This window comes from Mus pahari, chromosome 14 (genome assembly GCF_900095145.1).
Source record: "Mus pahari chromosome 14, PAHARI_EIJ_v1.1, whole genome shotgun sequence".
Classification (NCBI taxonomy): domain Eukaryota; kingdom Metazoa; phylum Chordata; class Mammalia; order Rodentia; family Muridae; genus Mus; species Mus pahari.
In genome coordinates this window covers 40,194,322-40,217,356 of record NC_034603.1, presented here as the reverse complement: position 1 = coordinate 40,217,356, position 23,035 = coordinate 40,194,322, and the positions used below count along the sequence as shown (strand labels likewise).

At 52.2% G+C, this 23,035-nt stretch overlaps 1 protein-coding gene across 1 annotated transcript; it reads left to right on the top strand.

Annotated features, from left to right (window-relative positions):
• The first annotated feature begins 312 nt into the window (after window positions 1–312).
• On the top strand, window positions 313–22,166 carry Smtnl2 (smoothelin like 2). The gene is made up of 8 exons (XM_021213597.2): window positions 313–749; window positions 7,952–8,039; window positions 8,720–8,959; window positions 9,445–9,520; window positions 10,431–10,610; window positions 11,497–11,614; window positions 12,367–12,518; window positions 21,044–22,166. Exons 1-8 carry the CDS (start codon window positions 360–362, stop codon window positions 21,168–21,170), a joined length of 1,371 nt encoding a protein of 456 aa, XP_021069256.1. The 5' UTR covers window positions 313–359; the 3' UTR covers window positions 21,171–22,166.
• The last annotated feature ends 869 nt before the right edge of the window (window positions 22,167–23,035 follow it).

Here is a 23,035-nt window from a genome sequence, read left to right as displayed (position 1 = left end):
CACACCACTTCCTGGGCCAAGCGGGTATGGGACTCCTTACTCCCCTAGGGATCTACATCCCGGCAAAGCAGAGAAGGCGAACTTTTCGCTAGTGCCTCCGGGGCCAGGCATCCCGCACCGACTGGGCCAGTCCCTAGGGGCGGGGTGTCCTGGAACGGGTAGTCCCGCCTCCTCGGCCCCGCCTCCCCACGCAGCGCCCAGTCCTGGGACTCTAGGGGTCTGCCCCGCCCTGCTCCCGCCCCCTCCGGCCGCCCCTCGGGCTCAGACAGCCGCGGCCCGCCAGTCGTCCCAAGGTGCTACAGATCTCTCAACGTCTCCCGCGTTCTGCCCGCTGTCCGATCGGTGTACTCCGCTCGGCCATGGAACCGTCCCCCGACGCCGAGGAGGCGCACACGGTGCGCGAGGCGCTGGGCCGCTACGAGGCGGCGCTGGAGGGTGCGGTGCGTGCGCTGCACGAGGACATGCAGGGGCTGCAGCGCGGCGTGGAGCGGCGCGTGGCAGAGGCGCTGCGCCTGGCCGGCCCCTTGGCTCGCACTGTGGCCGAGCTGCAGCGGGACAACCAGCGGCTGCAGGCGCAGCTCGAACGCTTGACGCGCCAGGTGGAGGCGCTGGGCTTGGCGACTGGTGTGTCCCCTGCACCCGGCACGCCCAGTCCCCCTCCGGCGGCCACAGTTACCGACCGCGCCCCCCGCCTGGGCACTGCACGCTTCTCCAGTCATGCTACCTTTTCGCTGTCCGGTCGAAGCCCGGTGAGGCCTGGGGGTGCGGCGCGAGGGATGTGAGCGACTAGGAGCTTGCCTGGGGTGTAGGGTTGGGAAGTTGGTGCCGCCCATCAGCTCCGAGTGCGTGCGCTGGCGAGCGTCCTCTAGTAAGAGAGCTATACCTCCACCTGCCGCTGGGACTTGGTAGCCGGGATTACACTTCGCTCTCCCGAGCTGGAAAGGACAGGAGAAACATTGTTTTAGTAGGCCTGCTGCACCTGCTTTGCACTTCTTTCTTTGGATCCGGGTGGTTTTGCCTGAGATCTGCCCTCTCCAATCTGCCCGATGACTTTTAAAAGAGTTTGGACGCCAAGGTTCAACCTTTGATAGTTCACTGTCGCCTGGGTCCTCACCTGCAAATTGGAATGGTCAGCGTCCTCTACCTGCCCCCTACAACGTTTTTGTTCACGCGCACTGTGTTGCTGCTTCACTGAGGCCTGACCGTTCCGGTTGTAGATTAACCCCTATTGAGTTGCCCATGTGAGTGTGTGTGTGTGTGCGCGCGCGCGCGCGCGCGCGCACTCTGATCCAGACTGCTCAGTAACTGTTTGGGAACTCACGTTGCAGAGGGCAGACCCTTTACTGGAAACGGAGAGGGGGGAACGGGTCTTTAGCTGTGTCTAGATTTCTGGGGTCAGTGACTGGGCAGAAGCTGGTGTGGACCAGTCTTACCACTTGGTCGCGACCTCCTGGAGTGGCAGAGCCTGGTTAGAATGTTTCCATAGTGTGTGGAGTGACTTTTAGGTGGGATTTTCCATCCTGACCCGGAATTTGCTTGGTGTGTGTGTGTGTGTGTGTGTGTGTGTGTGTGTGTGTGTGTGTGTGGAGGAGTGGGAGGGGTGGGAGGTGCATCTCAAGGGCCAGGGTCTGAGTACACTGCCCCTGTGCCCTGCTTGATGTATTCCCAAGGCCCTTAGCTCTTCTGTGGGCCTCAGCAGGAGAACATCAGATAAGTCCTTGCCCCTGGAGGTCTCAGCCTGGGTGGAGGTGACCCCAGACTTGAACAGTGGCAATAGAGTGAGCAAAGATGCCTTGTTCCAGACTCTGTTCCTTTAGCATTGTGCATTTGAGGAGGGAATGCTGCGTCTGTTGCAAATGGCAGCACAATGCATGCTGCCTCGGAGTGACCAAAAGTGCTCAGGAGCCAGAGCGCAGCCTTCAGGTGGACAAGGGAGGCATGCGTTGTGAAGGCCCTCCAAGTTAGGCAGAGGAACTGGGCTTTGGGGATGGGGGCGGAACTCTCGGTGTCCCAGTGTCCCACTCGAAGTGTCTAGAAATATGGAAACACTTGACTCTGTCCTATGAGTCTGCTCATCTGTAGTCTAAAACTGCTCCTGGGAGTGTCACATGTGCCTAATATACTGGGTCATCATTTGCTGCTGAAGTTTTAATGTCTATTTGTAACTTGTGGAGGCAGCTGTTCAAGTTTTAAGAAAAACAATCTGAGTCCCGTGGGGATTCAGGCATGCGCGTGTGTGGGTGTGCGTGCAGGCGTGTGTGTGTGTGTGTGTGTGTGTGTGTGTATGCTGTGCGTATGCATGCACATGCACGAGTGTGTGTGATGTGAGTGTGTGTGTGAGTGTGCGTGTGTGCGTGCTTCTCCAGCTGTGACTTTTTTAAAGTGGGGCTTTGATCTTATTCACCAGGTAGAGGAGTTGGAGAGCTTGGTGGGGAGGAGCAGGGTCCTCCTTGATCTTAGTCCCTACCCTTCCTCAGGGATGGATGGATGGTGGGTTTGAGAGTGACTGGAGGTGAGTTTGTGATTCTTCCCTGGGGGATGTGAAGCAAACATCTCTTCACTCCAAAGACCGTACCCCAAGACTGGCTCGGTGAGCCAATTAGTTTATTGGGGTTATTTACAGGAGCATGGGTAACTCAAAGGCCTCTCTAACATCAAAAGCCCACACTAGCAAGGGTGGTGCCTCCTGAAAGCTGCACCACAGGCAATCCGCTTCACCAACCAGTCTTCCCTCTCCATCCGTTGTTTACTGTTCATCTAACCTCAGGGAAGGAACCTGGCGAGTCTCGAGTCTCAGAAATTTCTGAGTCTCCAAGCCCCCTGTGTTCAGTGAGTTTCCCGAGTTTTATGATCCCTCCCCTCCCCTCTAAGAGGGAATGTCTCAATTCTAAGGAATGAGGCCCTGTAGGCAACTTAACTGTGATGGTAGTAGGGACGAATCAGGTGAGCTCCCTGGGACAGGAGTCAGCTGACAGGGTGCTCGCTGGACATGAAACAGACGTAGGGACCTAAGCTGGGGGAGACTGATGGGAGAGAATCAGCAAGGATGCTCCAGCCTCTTGGGACTGAGAACAGAGGCTCAGGAGCTGCACAGTCGTCTGAGGGCCAGAGAAACGTCCTGGGGCAACAAGTAGCAACTGGAGCTGAACTTATGGGTTCAGCTCTTCTCTTAAGAGATGGCTTGTCTCCAATTGGACCAGAGGGCCTAAGGCTAATTAATTACCCTTGCCTGACCCCCAGATGTATTCCTCACAGGAACACCCACACAGGCTCTGAGCTAGTTTGTGGTAGTGAGTACTGTCTGTCTAGGAACCAGGAGGATGGACAGAGTCCCAGATGGGTGCTTGAAGGAGGACTGTCTGGTTTCTCATATTCTTTGTCTGTGGCAAAGGGCCTTGAGGATCCCACCCTGTGACTACAAGCCAATGGTGGCTGCCCCTCTTGGTTTGTAACCAGATCTTGTGGAGATAGTTATATTACCACTCCCCTATATGGGGACTATAGGTGGGTTGATCCCAGTCTGTAAATGTTCGGAAGGGGTTCACTCACTTTTGAACACACAGACTTTAAAAGCGTGTGCCTAGGAGGCGGGGAGATGGTCTCAGAGGCCTTGGAAGAGGACGAGGATAGCCAGGTCAGTCTGGTGAAATAGCTAGGGAGAATTCTGCAGGAGGCTTGAGGGAGGGACGAGCACTTAGCTTAGAGCGGACAGGAAATACTTTGAGACGGCTGCTCTCAGCTGGGCCTCAGTTTCCCTGCATTTAAACCAAGGCTGGAGGAGGCTGGGGTGATGGTGGGGGTGGTGTAGAGGTGGAGAGATTGCTCAGGGATTGAGAGTGCATGCTGCTCATGCCAAGGACCTGACTTCCATTTCCAGCACCCTGGCCAGGCTGCTCACAATTGCCTGTAACTCTAGCTCAGGGAGGGGGGGGGGATCCAATCCCTCTGTCCTCTGCAGGCACCTGCACCTCACCCCATGCACATAATTAAAAGTAAAATAATAAACCAAGGGAGATTGTCCTGGCCCCTTTGGGCCCAGTGCAGTGAGCGGGCTAGGCAATTAGTGCCCAGCTGATTCGGTTAACAAAACCGTCCAAAGAGCCACTGCTCTGTTGTCTGTCTGAGAGAAGGGAAGCAGGAGGCTGGGGTCCAGGGGAGGCCAGCTGCAGCCTGAGGTCAGACCTGGGCCCAGGGAGGCTGGCAGTGCATTGCTCCCTGGAGCTGTCTTCCTCAGCTAAGCCAGAGCCTCTGGCTCCCCACGGTCAAAGCAATACAGTCCCTCGGTAATAACTGCCAAGAGCCAGTGAGTGTCAGAGGCCCCGTGGTGAGAGAAAGCAGACTCACCCCTTATCTGCTTGCCTTTCCCAGAGCCAGTGTGATAAGGGGGCTTAATGCTTTGGGGAGACAGTTTGGATCGGAGTACTCAAAAGCTGTGGTGTGAGTGGAGATGGGCCGGCCAGCCATTTTAACCATCCTAAGGAGGGGGTTCTGCCCTGTGTGGGTTGTGCAGAGTCCACATGTGAGCTCCTGTGGCCGTGTGGATCAATCTGGCAATGCTGTTCCTTCCCTCAAAAAAAAAAAAAAAAAAAAAAAAAAAAAAAAAAGCTTTCCAATAAGAGGGTCTCATCTCTCAGTCCCCAAAGCCACATTTATCTCATCCCCTGCCTCCCCCTCTGAATTCCCAGACCCCGGCTTCCTCACAAGGCACCACCCTTTCTCTAAAACAGAGCTGAGACAGGAGACTGTGGGAGGAGGAGGCCCGTTCAACAGGACCCAGCCCCGGGGCTCTACTGGTGCCAGCACAGAGTGGGCTCTCCCAGCCATACAGAGCGAGACAGTGGCTACCTGGAACCGATCAGCATCCTTAGCGTGGGAAAGGGCTTAGGACAAGATCTTGCTCCAGCCCAGCTGGGCTCAGCCCTTTCCTTTTGTGGCTTTGCCATCTGTGAAGGTCCCACTGGGTGTTCATCTCAGGTTTGATGCCTTTTCCTTCCTGCCATCTGGCTGAGTTATGTCCAGTGGGGCTTATCCCCTGGGATATAACACTTGCTATGAGTTACCCTCTGCGGGGACAAGGTGCTTTGTGGATAGAGCCCAGGGTGGCAGGAAGAGACCCCTGGCCTCAATTGTTAACTTGATCACTGTCTTCAGCCATTGTTTTAAGTTTGAGAACCTCCTTATACTACACCAGGCACGGTTCCCTCTCTGTTTAGTGATTAGGGTTAGGGGTAGAGTCCCCTTTCCAGGCCAAAAGGAGTCAGAGGCAGGGGAACCTGGGTCAGGCCCTATACCTGACCCTCCTCTTTGTAGAGACCCCTTATCAGGAATCTGACCAATCCTGAGATCTAGGAGCTATTTGTGTCTGGTCCCCTGGGGTACTGTCGGGGGGGGGGGGGGNGGGAGGTGGGGTGGGTGGGGGTAGAGACTTATAATGTGCAGCGGCAGGTGTCTATGGGTGGTGGTGTCCTTGTAGGTACTTGCATTCCTGGGAAAATGATTTCACCATCAGTTTGCCCTTTGAGGCCCTTGTCTAGACCTGTGGAACCTGTTGGACAAGAGTGGGGTGGGTCAGGGGTAGGAGGGGGGGTACAGAGACCCCAGAGCGGCCGCTCGGTCTCTGTGACAGTGGAGGATGGGCTTCTAGCTGGAAAGGCTGGTTCTCTTTCTGCTGCTGACTTAACACTAAGGCTTCTAGAGGCTCAGCCCCTCCCCACAAGTTCTGGAGTGCAAGAGGCATCAAATATCTTGGGATCCCGAGGGTGGGCTTGCCTCTCCCGTCTCCCCTCTTATCAGAAATTGAGGGGGGGGTCTCCTTTCCAAATGCCAGGGGCTGTGGGCTCTGTCCTCTGTTGCCTTCCCGGGACCGGACCCTACAGATGGTTGCTTCACCCCAGCAGAGTCTGTAAGCCTGTTGGTGTGGCCCTGCCTCTTCATACTGGAAGAACAGGGGTCCCCTTCCCTGGCTCCTCCCTCACATGCTCAGGACTTGCCAGTTGGAGGAGCGTGTGCATGAGAGGCTTAGATTCCCTCCCCAGCGTGTCCCCTGCCCTGTCCTCCATACCTCTGATCCAGTTTCTGCCACCATCACCAGTGACCTCTCCTTGGCTAAACACAAAGGACACATTTTCTCATCTTGACTTTCTTTTCCTTGACCTCAGGCTCCCTTTAGACGCTGCCTTCCCTGGCTCTCTCAGCCTCCTGCTGGGTTTCTTCCCACCTCCCTGGCTGACAGCCTTCTCTGCTCCCTGAGATGCCCTGTGCTTATCTGCAAGGCTCCCAGGAGGTGGTGGAGGCCATCCATGTTTCTTTCGTTGTTTTACACTAGGTCTCAGATATGCCACCTGATGTCCCCGGTGCCTCTTACACCATCTTCCCCAAATTGAAAACTTGGCCCACCCCTCCCCAGTATCCCTCAGCAGACTTTCTTTGTCACTCAGGTGAGGGTTAGAGGAAGTTTGGCATCCTCCCTCACTCCCTCCCTCTCTCCTTCCCTCCCTCCCTCCCTCTACCTCTGCTCACTCTTGCCAGCCATCTTCCCTTTTCTTCAGAGCATAGAACTCTCACCCTTGGCCTTCTCACATCTTTGTACCCATAATTCCTCCCTAGTTCTCCTCCAGGGACTGTGGACTTGTGATCTGTCTCCTTTAATGTCACCTTTGCTGGCTTCTGAAGTGTGTTCCTAAATCGTGCTGCAGGCTCCAGACAGGCAGGCAGCTTGAGCTGCGGTATCGGTATCATGTGGGATCATAATTCTGGGGCCTTTACACCTCTCTGCTCTTGTTGTCACGAGGTGTTCTCCTGGGGATAGCTTCTGTCATTGGGTACCTAGCACACTGAGGACCTGATGTGGGTGCATTGCTCGGAGAACTCTTTGTCCCTGGGAGGCAGACTGCCTGAGGTATCACAAGCTGACCCAGTACCATCTCTGGACCTGCTTGCACAATTCTCACATTGGATGGGTGGACAGGTACCTCCAGACCTGGCTATAGGAGGACTTGAACCACTCAAGCTACCCAGCATGGAATTTTAGCAGAACTCCAGGTCAGGGAGAGCTTTGTCTCCCTTTGCTAGGCTGATTGTCCTAACCTTAGCAGCATAGTCACTCTAAGCCCGTCACACCTTTGCTGGGAAGGGGGAGGGTTCATTCTCCTCTGGCTACATGTTCTGGCTGCCTTCCCCTTCCCCCAATCACTTCCATAGGCAATGGGTACCTTCTTGGAGCCCTGAGGATAACATCTATAAAATGGGCCTGATGTTTGATGACCAAATTCCATTTGCATAACTTGCCCTTGCTCTTGATCTAAGATCCAGAGGAGGTGAGCTATGACCAAGGCCACTTGGTGGGTTGGCAGCTCAGCCAAGATCCCAGGATTTCCCCTGACACACCCCCTCTTGGTGTTTGTACCTGTACCCCAGAGCTACTGTAGCCCTGGAAGGTGTGTGGAGTCTGCACACACTATATGTCTAGGGAACTCTTGTGTTGCTGTGTCTGACAGAAAAGCCTCAGGGAGACTTGGCTCCATATCCCTTTTTGTCCCCAAAAGACCTTGCACCTCACCCTATCTGTTTCTTCCATGTGGACATTCCTAGCTGTGGGGGACAGGGACCTAGCCTCCCACGCATCATCTGGTGTGTGTGTGTGTGTGTGTGTGTGTGTGTGTGTGTGTATGTGTGTGTGTTCTCTTCAGACCTTGCAAACTTGATCTTTATCCTCAGCCTTCTTGAGCCTCTCCCGGTTTGGGAGTCCCTGGAGTTAGGTGGGTACATGTGTTTTCTCTGGACCATTGCTGACCATTCTGTCTTCTATGTGATCCTTTCTTCCCCAAACGAGTGAAATTTTTGCCAGGAGCAGAGATTTTGGGAAGTATCTTTAGGGTGGGCAGCTGATGGGGCTTTGGGGTGGGCATCTGGCCCCCACCGACAGGGTTCAGTAGTGTTGGTGTCTCCACAGAGCGTGGAACACGATGAAGCCAGTGACCTTGAGGTGAGACGCGCTTCAAATTCATGCATCATGGAGAACGGACACCAGCCGGATGCAGGTAGGAGCCTATGGCAGAAGGGAGGTTGCTGAGTAGATCTGAGGTTCGGGGCCTCAGCCAGGCATCTGTGGCAGCCATCTCTTGGCTTTAGGGGCAGGTGCTTGAGACTGAACTCCACCAGGAAGAGACATTGCGGGGCAGCATCCTCATTCAGTGTGTAGTAGAATTCTTAAGATGCAGAGAGCCTGGTGCAGTGGCGCACGCCTTTAATCTCAGCACTCAGGAGGCAGGGGCAGGCGGGTCTCTGTGAGTTCGGAGGCCAGCCTGGTCTACATAGTGAGTTCCAGGACAACCAGAGGTACATGGTAAGGCCCCGCCTTGAGAAAAACAAAACAAAACAAATAAAACACAAAGAACTGGGAGTTCAAGGAAGCGATCTTCCCTGTTTCTGGAAGAAAGCAAGCAGAGGCTGTGCAATTGTCCGTTCATAGAAGTGGGTAGAGAGTGGCCCAAACTGGTGACAGGGGACGTTGAGGAGAATCAGCTCTGAGCGGTACAGTAAGATAGACATGGTAATAGAGGTTAAGGAAGGCTGAGGTGGTCAGAAGGCTTCCTGAAGGAGCTGGGAGCGATGCTCAGAGATGCGGGAGTCCTCTTGGACTGAATGGGGGAGGGTGGGGGGAATCTGAGGCGTCTGTGGCTGCCATAGCTGACGCACCCTGGTTCGTCACGTGTTACAGGTCCAGCCAACGGATCCTCTGAGGTCCAAACCTCGTCAGCCCAGGAGTCCCCTAGGCGACGCCCTGTGAGCCTCTCCTTGCGGATGCCCCACCAGCCCGTCACGGCTGTCACCCGAGTCTCCGAGAAATTCTCTGGGGAGACCTCCGCTTCAGCTCTGTCACCCACATCTGCTGCCATTGTGGGGGGCTTCACCCCAAGCCCTAGTGAGGCCATCAGCCCTTGGACTCCCAGTCCCACTGGTATGACAAGGGGGTGGTGTAGGGGCCGACCCCACCTCAGGGTGGGTGAGAGAGGACAGGGCTTGGGTGGGGGTTGGCAGGAGACTCAGGACACCCAGGTCAGACCCCAGCCCACCATATTCCCTGACCCAGGGGACCTTTCCAGAGGTGCCATTAAGTGGGAGTTCATGGCAGGTTGAGACAATGGTTACTTGGTATATTTCATACAGTCCCCTCAGCACTAACAGGTCTTTATTGGGCTTATTCTAGTGTATGACTTGGGCTGTCACTATCCTGGCTTCCCAACGAGGGTTTGGGGCAGTACTTGGTCACACAGTGTTGACCCTGGGCTTTGTGCCCTCAAGAGCAGGGAGGGGACAGTTGGAAGGACTTCTTGGATGTCACTGTCCTGAGATGGTGCCTACTGAGCCCTAGATCTTGTTGGCCTACAAAGTGATGCTGAGTAGAACCAAGCCTGTTGCTTCCGTCTTTCCTTGGCCTTATAGAGAAAAGTTCCTCTTTCACTCGGTCTTTGTCTGGCTCTGGGTATGGAGCAGTGACGGCTGGCAAACGCAAGGACAGGTGAGTCTGTGGCTTTGAGGGCTGCTCTGCCTGGAACATGAGCTGCAGGCATCTCTCTGGGCCGACTGTCTAGGGAGACACTGTGGAACTAGAGCCGGCCGGCTGGGCTGGCTGGCAGGCGGGGTTGGAGCTGGGGAGGGAGGTGACCAAGGTTGGTATGTGGAGGCTTGGTTGCCGCTTGGCTTCTTTGACCTTCAAAACAAGTCTATTAAAAGGTGGCTTGTGTGTGTTGGCCAGGGATGGGGTGGTGTGGGGAGTGGGGGAGTCTCAACTTCTCTGGGGGGAAGGTGGGCAGGATGACATTTGACTTTATGTTTTCCATTCTGGCTGGGGAACCTCTGTGTGAGGTATTTGCTACCATGGGAAGAGCAGGTGCCCAGAGAGGCTCAGGGTTAAAAGCTAACTTTGGCTGACTAAGTAGATGTGAGGATGGGGGAGGGGTAGCAAGATGGATTTTTTTTTTTTTTTTTTTTTAAATAATAAAAGGGGAATTGTGACTTCCTGGCAGATTATTCCAGGGGGAGAACAAAGAGGGTCCTATCTAGAAGTGGTGGAGGAGGGGGCCTGGTCAGGCTCTGGGAATACTCCTTGCCCTTCCCAGGCGCTGACACTTATAAAGGGGTGCTAGTTGTGCCTTGAGAGGGGCTACTCTCCCTCCCTAGTTGGGCGCACTGGCCAGGTATGCTACCAAAACTGTAGCTCAGTGCAGAAAACCTGCAAAACCAGTTGGGACCTGAGCAGGTGGGACTTGCTCCCCCACTGCTCCTCCAAGGTCTAGGGGTCCCCCTATAGGTGTAAGCTGTCTGCCTCACTGTCACTCAGGGTGGGCGTTCCAACGGGGATCCAGGGGAGTGCCTAGTGATGGCCCGTTGGTTCTGTGTTCCTGATGTTATGATTTTTTTCTCCTCAGCCCTCCACTGGTGACCCCACCACAGTCACCCCCATCCTCGCAGTCTCCAGCTATGACTCAGGCCCCTCGCCAGGGAGAGCGTCGCAGGGAATTGGTGAGGTCGCAGACGCTGCCTCGTACTTCAGGGGCCCAGGCTCGGAAGGCGCTGTTCGAGAAGTGGGAGCAGGATACAGCGAGCAAGTATGATGGATATTCCACCCCTAAGTTAGCCCAGTGAGCTCCCATCCCAGAGCAGGCTCAACCATGGCCATGGTCATTCAGCCATAGCATAGCGAGGCTGGGCCCTGACTGTTTCCCAAGATCAGATCTCTCAGGCAGAGGTCAAGGTCAGGGCTGTTTTACAGAGCTGACTGAGGTTGAGGAGTTCCCCTGGTCGGGAGAAGAGGGCTGTGGAGCCAGGTTACTGAGAGATGCTCCCCTCCATTTGCAGGGACCCCAGTCTTCTGCTCCCTCAGTGTTCCTAGGCCATCCTTGCCTCTGAATAACTGCTTCTTCCTTTTCTGGGCATGACCTGGGAGTCTGAGAGGGGAGGCCCAGCCGTGGGGCTGGTCTTGCTTGAGGAAATGGCATAGTGGGACCCAGGGGCTCACCAGTCACTCCCTATTAAGAGACGAGACCCTTAGATTACAGCTTCCTTTGCAGATTTATGTCAGTGCATGGAATTGATGCCTGCTAAGTGCACGTTACTGCTTATGCTTCTGAGATGATATTCAGCTCTAGTGAAAGAATCAGATCCAGGAAGCTCCCACTGCCCCCACAACTTACTCTTCGGTACTACCGAAGCCAAGAAGGAGGGTGGGATGGAAAGAATGGAAAGGGTGTTCAGGAAGAGGGGTAGGGGTCCATGCCACCCAGGTCTTCTGTCTCAGGATTACCCAGTGATCTCTCCTTCCTGTAGGAGTACTCACAGGGGCGCTAGAAAGCTGGGTGTGGATAGGAGGCTGCACGGCTGATGGGTGATCCTGTGCTCTGACCACAGCTGTAGCCTGTGGGTTGCGTACTGACCAGAAGGTGTAGGAACATTCTCTTCATTGGCTCCCTCAGCAGGCTTGCCCTCTCTCCACAGGGGCAAAGGTGAGGCCAGGGCCAAACTAAAGAGGTCACAGAGTTTCGGTGTGGCCAGTGCCAGCAGCATCAAACAGATCCTGCTAGAGTGGTGCCGCAGCAAGACTGTGGGCTATCAGGTGAGTGGGCTGAGACAAGCTAGGGATAGTGCCTGCCCTTGACTTGCTAGCAGGGCAAGGTCTTGCTAGGCTGCGGGGACAGGGAGCTTAGGTCTTCTGAGTGGTATCCAAGCTATCCACAACACATGCTTAGAAATCCTACCCGAGGGGCTGGTGAGATGGCTCAGTGGGTAAGAGCACCCGACTGCTCTTCCGAAGGTCTGGAGTTCAAATCCCAGCAACCACATGGTGGCCTGAGGACAGCTACAGTGTACTTACATATAATAATAAATATAATATATATAATATTAATATTAATATATAATCAATGTTAATAATATTAATATAATTAATAATAAATATAATATATAAATAATATATAAATATTTGTTTATTATATATAAATATAATAAATAAATAAATCTTTAAAAAAAAAAAAGAAATTCTACCCGAGGGGCTGGTGAGATGGTTCAGTGGTTAAGAGCACTGACTGGTCCCAAGTTCAAATCCCAGCAACCACATGGTGGCTTACAACCATCTCTAACGAGATCTGACGCCCTCTTCTGGTTTGTCTGAAGACAACTACAGTGTACTTACATATAATAAATAAATCTTAAAAAAAAAAAAAAAAAAAGAAAAGAAAAGAAATTCTTAAGAGGTGAGCTCCGGCATGGTTTACTGTTCAGCGGGTTGGGGCTGGAGAATCCTCGCAGAGAGTTGAATTAGGTGTCAGGAGTGGGGTTCCTGCCGACCTCTACTTTCTCTGCTTGCAGCATGTGGACCTGCAGAATTTCTCCTCCAGCTGGAGTGACGGCATGGCCTTCTGTGCCCTGGTGCACTCCTTCTTCCCTGATGCCTTCGACTACAATGCCCTGAGTCCCACACAAAGGCAGAAGAACTTTGAACTGGCCTTCACCATGGCTGAGTAAGTATGGCAGGTCCCCGCTGGCTACTGTTCCCAACCTAGACCCTGAATACAACTTCTACCCGGGTTGAGATCAGGACACACAGACAGTTCTCCAGCGAACTTAGGGACCTTGAGGCCATCCAGTCTGTCTTTCTCTTGCCTGAATGGGAAGACTGATGAAGGATGTGCCCGGAGTCACACACAAACGGCTCAGTGAGGGAGCTTTCTGCTCTTCCCACCTCCTTTCCACCTCCTTGCCGGGTGCTCAGCCATTGCTGTGCAGTCTGGGAAAGCAGCCATAGACAGAGCCCAAGGAACAGTGGGGCGGGGGCACTGTGGACATCCTCTCACAGGCTGGTGTCAAGGTCCTCAGCAGGAAGCTGGGATTGCCTGGTGTATTTTAAATGTAGATTATGTTTCCCTAAATACTGTCACAGCATGGGCTGTGGAATGACTTCTGGCTTCAGGCTTGCTTTCTGATATTGTAACAGAACATTAGAGGTTAGGTGATTCGTAAAGAGGTTGATTTTGGCTCCTGTGTCTGTAGGCTGGACATTCGGGAGCTGGGTGTTGGGGTCCGCTTGGTTTCTCATGAGGATATGTGAATGAAGTGTTCATGATGGAAAGCTGAGGGCCAAGTGTCACCTGTGTCAGCTAGTAGGGGGGGGACAAAGAGGCCTTGGTGCTTTGCTTTTTGTTTTTGTTTTTAGATTTATTTTATTTATATGATGAGTACATTGTAGCTATCTTCAGACACACCAGAAGAGGGCATCAGATCTCATTACGGATGGTTGTGAGCTACCCTGTGGTTGTCAGGATTTGAACTCATGACCTCTGGAAGAGCAGTCAGTGCTCTTACCTGCTGAGCCATCTCTCCAGGCCCCGACCTTGGTGCTTTGTAGCAACCTCTTCTTGGGATAACTCACCCACTCTTGTGAGAAGCAGGTTAATCCCTTCATCAGGGTGGATTTCTGATGATCTAAGTGACTCTTAAGAGCCCCACTACCTTTCAACACTATCATAGCAGGGATCAGGCCTCAACATGTGTCTGGGTGGGGTCAAGCCATATTCAAACCATGACATTTGTCTTGTATGTCCCACTTGTAGGGAGAGGGTCTGGGGGAGGGGAGCGCAGTTCTGGGATCAGGATGTGCTTGGAAAACCCGTTTGGGATCTGGTTTTTGGCTAAAAGCAACCCTCAGATCATGAGAGTTGTCAGGACCCTATGGGTCGCAGGTGTGTGTATTCCAGCTGGGCAGGGCGTGTATTCCAGCTGGGCGGGATGTGTTTGAATCGCTTTTTTTTTTATTATTATTTATTGCTATGACAAAATATCTGGTAAAAACAACCAAGGAAGGAAGGTTTTAAAGGGTGTGTTTGTGTGTGTGTGTGTGTGTGTGTGTGTGACTCAGGGGAGCAAGGCAACAGAGTATCAGGTGGCTGGTCATGCTGTACCACAGGCAGGAAGCAGAGGTAGGGTAGATGGATGGAGAGAGAGAGAGAGAGAGAGAGAGAGAGAGATAGAGACAGACAGACAGACAGACAGACAGACAGACAGACAGACAGACAGACTGGTGCTCCAGCACATTCTCCTTTTCATTTGGTACAGGGCTCAGCCCATAAGACAAGCCATCCACCATCCATTCAGGATGGGTCTTCTCTTCTCAATTAATAAACCTCTCTGGAAACATTCTCACAGACACACCCAGAGGTGTGCTTCCATGCTGATTCTAAATCCAGTCAAGTTAAGGCCAAGAAGAACAGTAGTCGTGGGGTGTGGGGTGTGTTTCTTATCAAGACTCTTTCTGAGGGTATGGGAAGGAATGTGAGAAGGGGCAGGCACCGCTGGTGGGGCAGCACCTTCTCAATAGCCACACTGCCTCTCAGTACCGTTATATTAAGGACCGTACCTCGGCACAGTTTCAGCGAGTGTGGGTAAACACAAGCCATACCCAAACCCTGGGCCCTGCCTTCTTTGTATTACTCCCGGGGAGGCATCGAGGGAGTGCTAGAAGCCTGGGGCCTGCTGTCGCTGGAGCCGAGTCTGCCTGAGAGGAGCCAAACCATGGACTGGAGGATACAGCCAGCTCACTGTGACCTGGCAGGGAGGGGCCTGCCCAGATATATGCATTGACTCCATTGCCCCTCCTGTCCTTGCCCTAGGGCCTCTTGTTAGTTAACCTTAGTCAGAGGGTCAGGGCATCACCCCAGGGTGGCACATCACAGCTCCTGAGGAAGAGAGCAGGACACAGACAGAAGCACTCAGGGCTTCCAGGCACTTTCTGAAGAGTAGAGAGAAGGAAGGCCAGCCCCAGAGTTGCTATCGAATGTGCCTTTGTGCCTCCTCTTGCAGCCTCTGAGGACTGTGCTCCTCCTGATTGTGCCCTCAGGTTCCACATCTTCACTTGACCTCAGTAATGGCGTGGGGGGAGGTGCAACCCCAGGATTTCCTTGCTATCTTTATTCTACATCCTGCCTGAGCACCCAGTCCTGGTCCTCCACACTAGGACCTAAGCCTGGATCGAGGGATGGAGACAAAGGGTCTCATAACCCATGCTTGGCATTGGAAGCCTGTTTGAATCCATAGCCATTGTCCTTCCTGGGGCAGAATGGGGGCTCTGGCTTGCGGCTCCCCACCCTGAGGCTTGGGGTTAGGAGTCCAAGCCTGTTGTGTTGATTGGGATTCTAGGTCCCTCTGGGGTCAGAGGAACGCCTTGTGTACTTTTCAAAGCCTTCCCTTTCTTGGCTGCTTGGGATTAGCCGTCATCCTAATAGCAGACACAGCTTGGACGAGCGTGTTATGCAACTGGATCCAGACGATGGTGGACTCGGGCCAAGTGTCGCGGCATGATGTCGGGAGGGGTGGTTCACAGGAAGAGGCCCAGCTGCTTGAAACTCAGGAATGACGGCTGTCAAAAAATCAGACAAGAATGTGCGGGATCAGGGTTCCCACTTACGTACCCCCCCCCCCCGAACTCATCCGAGTCAAAGAGGCTAGGTTTGGCTTGTAGAATTCTTTGTCATGAAGCCTAGAGGGCTAAGCAGTGCCAGTTTATGCTCTGGCCACCTTGGTCACCTATAACCGACGATCCAACTGGGTTGAGAGGAACAGTCTTGGGCAATGTGATGGTGGCCCTGTGCCCTATGTTCTGAGGGACATGACTTCCCTAGGCAGTTAGGGCCGGAGTTGCTCCAGGATGAGCTTACCCAGCAGGACGGGAGAGCTTGGAGTCTCCAGACTCCACACAGATGTTTCTTCTATTCTCAACCTGGGGGGATGGTGGTGGCTGGGCCAGGCTTTGGCTCCCTTCTCTCCCCAAGCAAACAGAAGGATAAGACCTTGGCCTTACCTCCCTGTGGCCCAAGTCTGCTCCTGGCTGAGGGAGGGGAGCAGGATGTGATGGGGCCTCTGAGCTGACTGCAGAGTAGGGAAGGCCGTCCGAGGCGGGCCTGTGTGGGAAGCTTTACTCTGAGCCTGGGAAGGTACCACCCCTTATGAGTCATCTATGGCATTATCTCTCAGGTACAAGGGAGAGAGGGCTGTGGAGGTGGGCTTGCTTCCCATGGCCTTCTGGGAAGGCAGTGCACTTAGATCTCTGGTTTCTTGGACAGTAGCTGGCTAGAAAAGCTACATGGGACGCTTGCCTGAGGATGTTGGAGCCAATGTCAGCATCTTAGGTTAGCCGGCAACAACTGAACGGATACGTGGTACCCTTGAAAGTCATTGGGAGCCACCCATGCAGAAGGTGTCTCAAAAAGACAGGTTGGGAACAGACAGCCTGAGCTGAGAGAAGCCTGGTGTCCAACCGAGGCACAACCTTTGGAAGAAAAAGCACACACCGAGAGTGTTCTCAAACTATTCATCCAGGAAAGGAGTGCTTCCAGAACTTTCCACGAGCAAGTATCTTCAGGGCATAATATGTACCAGGGAACCTTGGGAGAAAATGTGTATGCTGCCCCTACTCTGTAATTCCTGGGCCCTGAGGTTCCTTGTCTCCTAATCTGTGTGAGTGATGTCTTGCTGACAGCAAAAGCGTCCCTCGCCTGACAGGTGTTTAGGGCCTGGAACAAGGGCAGGCCAGCTCCTTTTATGGAAGGGGCAATGTAGGGTGGGCGCCTGACCCTTCTATACCTTTCCTTCCCACTCCAGCCAATAGCACAGGAAGCCACGGGATGTGCAGCCCAAGGCTTCCCATTTGCCCTGCGCGGAATGTGCCTGCTCTCCAGTTACACAGAGCAGAAGGGGCTTGAGTGCTATTTGTAGTGTCCATGTGTCTCTGTCTAAAACCAGACGTGAGGCAGCGGTCCCACCCCTGGTCCGCTTTTAGGACAGTCTTAAAACTTACTCCCAACCCCTCCTCCATGGCCTGGGGTAGCTGAAGATACAATAAAGAGGAAAAAGCGTGTAGTAGTAAGCTAGTGTCACCCCTGCTTCAGGCTGTGGGTGACACTTGAAGTCACCTGAGCTTTATGGACTTCTCCATGTAGTTTTGATTATTTAAACCAAGCTTAGGTCATTTTTAACAAAAGCACATTTTTTTTTTTTTAATGTAAAGGCCAATTGGGGCCTCTAGTGCTTTGAGACTTATATATTTTAATAAAAGTCAGGAGTAGCTGTCACTGTCTTATATTCTGTCTCCTGGGAGATAGACGGCGGGCAGCAAAACCCTCAAGCAGGTGTCCCCATGTTTTCCTGTTCGGCAGTTCGAGGAATCCTGTTGCCGTTTGTAGCTGGCCCCACAGTGTCTCTGAAGGAGCATATTCTATCCTGCAGGGACAAGCTGGGGTGAAAGCAAAGTGTCCCTAAGGGCCAGCGATGGGCCAGACAGTGGCATCAAAGGCAGGGATACTGTTGGGTCTGTAGGCTGGAGAATTTGGAGCTCCTTAGAGAAGGGAGTGAGCGAAAGGCACTGGTAGTCCAAGAAAGAGGGTGCTCAGAGATGCCCGCTGCATGGTGGGCACTGATTCTCTGTCTTCGACACTGCACTCACAACTTAGGAACAACACTGGGGTAGGGCGGGGACCAGTTCTTTGTCTGCCTGCAGATAACACTAGCGTCTTGTCCGTGACTAGCTGTCAGGGCAGTGGAGGGTGATACCCGGTGAGGCCGTTACTTTCATCTTTGTGGCTACCCTTCCCTGGAAGTCTTGCTTCCTGGGCCGGGCATGGGGGAGTGTGCTGGAGCATGTCCAAAGCCTCTAGAAAGAAGGAGGGCTTTGCTTGATGTCTTTTGCACAGGCCAGCAGTTCTGAACAACCATGAAGTGGCCTAGAGAGGGGTCAGGATGAACTGAGGGGAGAGCGTCCTCCCTACCCTTTGAGAGGACAGTTAAGAAAGCAGACTTCAGGTTCGGGAGAGACACAGGTGCAAAGGTGTATTCTAATGGGAGAAGGGAAGTTAGCTGAGAGCAGTCTTGGGAGTGAGAGGTGAAAACTGTACCAGGAAGCTGAGGAACATCTGTGACCTGAGGAACAGTTTCCTGTTGGCCACAGGCTCCTGCAGAGGGATCAGAATACTTCTGGACCTGGGGGAGGGAGGAGAAGTGGAGGGAGAGAACCTTCATGGGGACAAGGTAGCGTCTGAGTTCTCTTCCAAAGCTGAGGTCCCAGGCTTCTAGTGCTGTCCTCGGAATGCTTAAATGCTTCTAGTGCTGCCCATCAAAGGGATCATGGAAGCTCCCACTGTCAGTGATGAGTCTGTAGGCTCATGTGGCTGGTTTGCCTACACCTGGGGGCTTTTGAATAGAAGGTCTGAGAGAAAGAGAGAAAGGATGTGGAAGCTGAGGTTCTCCCTGCAATGTCGGGGTGGCGTACCACATGACAAGTGACAGCGTCTCAAGATGAACTCAGGTCCCCGGCCTCCGAAGGACTCAAGAATTTTCAAGTCTTGGCTTCAGGGCACCTTTGTATGCTGACATCTCTGACACCAAGCCCCACCTTGGTCATTTTGGGGGGAGAAAGGGTGCCAAACCCACTTGTCACCATCATGTAACCTCTGGGTTCCCTTACAGGTCACCCTCTGCAGCCCCAGAGGGAGGAGGGAGGCGGGAGGTGGGAATGGGATCCAGGACAGATGTCTCCATTTCGCCTTGACATTTGGTTTCTGGCCAGCTCTCCAGAGCCGAGCCCAGCTGGTGCTAATGTTACAGTCTTTGTCTGGGGAGCAGGCAGCCCAGGGAGCTGTTCTGTAAAAGTGTTGCATGAATTGCGCTAAGCTGGCTGCAAACTCTGGGATGGGATAGGGGATCCCTGGCTTGCCTGCTGGGGTCTCCCATCTGGCTGGGCTCTGGGGAATAAAGTAAGGTGTATAAAGACAATATGGAGGCATAGCCTTTCAGCAAGCCTGCTGTGAGTCAGGGGTGAGCAGAGGTGGATTCTGACTGACTGTCCAGGAAATGGGTACTGACCGGTGACAGGATTGCCAGCATTGGCATCTGAGCTAGCAGTTCATATTTCATATCCAGGCTCCTTTTCCCCATTATCTGCTCTGCAGTGTGTGTGTGCGTTGCATAGGTGCATGCACACGAGTGTGAGGGTGTGTATACCCATGTGTGTGCATGTAGATGCCAGAGGAAGATAATGAGTGACTTCCTCTATTGCTTCTGACTTAGTGACTTGAGACAGGGTCTCACAGAACTGTCAGCTCACCATCTTAGCTAGGCTGGTTAGCCATCGAACTCCTGGATCTGCCTGTCTTCGCTCCTGTGGTGCTGGGGTTAAAGGCGTGTGTATCCATGCTCAGCTTTTTTGTTGTTGTTGTTGTTTTGTGTTTTTGTTTGTTTTGTTTTTCGAGACAGAGTTTCTCTGTGTAGCCCTGGCTGTCCTAGAACTTGTTTTGTACACCAGGCTGGCTTCAAACTCACAGAGATCTTCCTGCCTCTGCCTCCCAGGTACTGGGATTAAAGGGGTGCGCCACCATGCCTGGCCATGCTCAGCTTTTTATGTGGGTGCTGGGGATTTGAACTCAGGTCCTCAAAGCAAACACTGTTCCCCACTAAGCCATCTCCCTAGAACCAGTCTAACGCGTTTACATTTTTAGTTCTGATATGTATGATTTATTTTCTTTTTATTTGTGTTGTATGTATGTGTTTTTGTGTGTGTATGCTCATACGTAGGGTGACAGGTCGTTAGCATTTTTTATATGAAGTTTGTTGACTCTGTAAATGCAGCGTCTGTGGTTACAGAGCGTCAACAGCATGAATGTATTTGCTGAATCGTGGTTAAACTCACCCTCCTTACTGTGGGTCACGTGTGTACACGCATGTGTGTAGGTCAAAGGCCAACACAGGTGCCTAGGGCTCATCAAGCAGGCTGGTCAGCGAGCTCCAGGGATTTGCTTGTCTCCCCTCCCCTGACAGTGCTGGGATACCATGCCTGACAATTTCTTTTTTTTTTTTTTTTAAATTTGGATTTGGGGATTTTATCAAGTCTTTGTGTTTGCAAGGCAAACACTGAATGAACTATGTCTCCAGCCCTATGAGTCATGGTTTTATTTTTGTTATTGTTATTGTTTTGTTTTTAAGACACGGTTCATTGTGTAATTCTGGATGGCCTAGAACTCACTAGGTACACTAGGCCTGCTTCAAACTTAGGAATCTACCTATGTCTGCCCCCCAAGTGCTAGGATTAAAGTCATGGGCCACAGTGCCTGGCTGGATCATGGTTTTTGCTTAGTTGTTTCTTTGTTTTATTATGTATAGATATGTCTGTCTACATGTGTATACACATGGCTATGTGCCCATGAGTTCCAGTGTCGTAGAACTGGTCAGATTCTCTGGAGTTACATCTGGTTATGAGTCATTTGATATGGGAACTGAACTCAGGCCCTCAGGGTAGAAGTAAATGCTCTTAACTGCTGAGTCATCTCTCCATCCCCTGGATTGTTTTGTTTGTTTGTATTTTAAGTTTAAAAACTATTTCAGAGCTGGGCATGAAGGTACATGATCATAATCCTGTCATTTTATGAGACCAAGTTAGGAGAATTGTGAGTTTAGGACTATGCTGGGCTATACAGCAAACTCCCACCTCAAAAAAACAAAAATAGCTGGGCTGTGGTGATGATGTACACCTTTAATCCCAGCACTGGGAGGCAGAGGCAGGAGCATCTCTGTGAGTTTGAGGCCAGGCAGGTCTGTCTACAAAGAAAATACCAGGGCAGACAAGGCTTCACACAGAGAACAAACAACTAAATAAAATAAAAATCAAGCATACAGTGAGAGGAAGCAGAGGGGTGAAGTTATCATTTTGCCTCAATTTTACATTTGCTTTCACAGTTCTTGCCAATTGTCACGAGATATTGACTTGTGTCATCTCCTTACTTCTGTGTGAACTGCATACATGGTTTGTGTCTGTGAGAGTCTGGACAATACCCCACGGCCTCAGCAGCTCCCAGGGTTCTCTTGGAGACCTTGAATTCCCTTCTGGTGTGCACTTGAGCACCACAGGCTCAAGGCGAACTCAGTTTGGGGACAGTGATAATAGTAACTTAGTTGTGGCACTGGTTGTTCACGAGGACCGTGCGTTGATGGTACTTCTGTGTTTCAGGAATCTGGCCAACTGTGAGCGCCTCATTGAAGTGGAGGATATGATGGTGATGGGCCGCAAGCCGGACCCCATGTGTGTCTTTACCTACGTGCAGTCACTCTACAACCACCTGCGTCGCTTTGAGTAAAACCGGCGGCCCGGAGTGGCCAGGAAGAGACTCTGAGGTCCCTCACGTTCCCCCATGGCAGCATGATCCACACGAGGGGAGCTGCCTCTCTGATGTGAGCTGCTATTCGCTCTCTGACGCGTGACCACGTGCCCCTCACACTCGGTTACTGATTAAAAGTATTGATGAGGCTAAGCTGAGCCCCAACAGTCCCTCCACAGGCTGGAAGGAGAAGGAAAAACTCCAGAGTCAAAGAAATTGGTGCTAAGTAATGATCTTCCTACAGGGGGCGCTCATGGTTTCCCCTCTGGTGAATTTGATATATTGGCTGACAGGGTTCCACTGATTATCAAGTTTTCTTTCTTTTTTTTCTATCGAAGTACCCAGAGGTTTTTTTGGTTTTTGTTTTTTAACTTCCTCACACTCTTGTTGGTCCCTTTCTCTTCTCCCTCTGGGCCATTGCCCGGAAACAGTCTCTAGTTCTTGGGAAGAAACAGCTTTGTCAGCCCCAGGTCCTATCTTCCTATCATCTCCTCTCTGTGGGGAGGTGGCAAGGTTTCTACCTAGACCTGGAGGGGCTTCTGGTACTCACAGGAGACCCCACAAGTGTCCAGCTAAGGAATGGTTACCTGAGCAGGACCGGGGAGGGAGGATAGGTCCTTAGGGATGAGAGAGTTCCCATCTGCTCCAGGTATTTATAGAAAAGGATTGCATCTGTACCACTGGCCTGTCTGTACACAAAAGATGCGGCACCTTTCGCTTGGGTTTGTTGTTTCTCTGTGGGAAATGGGAGGAGGGTTGGGCAATAAGAGACGGCATAGATTTAAACAGAGATCTACTGAAATCATACCTTGTTTATGTATTTAAAACCACTTGCCTGAGAGGCTGAAGACGGCGTTTGCTGTCTCCCAATGTGCTTGTCCCTCAGCCATCTCTATGTTGTTGAAGGATTGTGAACAGAAAATTTACCCCCTGCCGATCTATCCCTTAGGTATTGGCAAATATATTATGATAAAAAGTGGCCCAAAGTTGTTGACTTTGAGTGATCATTGTGTGTGTGTGTGTGTGTGTGTGTGTGTGTGTGTGTATGTGTTTCTTTCATTTATTTGTTTACAATGCAAGGGGTTGGGAGTAGAACCCATGTTCTCTAATATGCAAGCAAGCTCTCACCACTGAGGCCACCTCCTGCCCCTGCCCCTGCCCCTGCCCCTGGGGTGTTCCCTTTCATGGAAGCCCATCAAGGAGTGCTGGTTTTATTTCACAGATGTTTGGCAGTGGAATTTGAATAGAAAAACCACTAGAGTCCATAAAGCTGCAGCTCTTTGCTTATTCTTCCCCAAGACTGAAGATTCATTTTATAATTGAGTTGGATGTGAGCCAGAGACTTTTAAAACCTCCCTTGAAGGATCTAATATGGGCTCTTCATTTCATGTAACCCCCCTCTGAGTGGGGTCACCCCCGTGTCCGAGGTGTTGGGTGCTTAGGACAGAATGTCCTCAGGGACCCTGGGCTCTATGACAGAGCTTGCAGGTGGTTTGAGCATTTTCAGTGGCTTTGTTTGCTCAGACTGTGGCCTTGGCCCATCTTTTGGGTTTTCCCACAGTGGGAGCCGTTCCCTTCCTGGCTCTCTCAGCATTTGTAGGCTTGGAGGGCCCTATTCTTAGCAGAGACACATACTGGGGCTTAGGGTTTCAAACTTAAAGCCAACAAGGGCACACTAGGGCTCTATAAACAGTGTGCCTATATGTCACTGAGTAGTCACACACGGCGAACCATGCGCTCCTGAGTGGCAGACATGGCCTTCTGCCTCTGCACATAAAATATAGCAGGTATTACTTGGGACGAGGAATTGCTTCTCTTAAACTGCAGGAACAGTATCCGTTGTG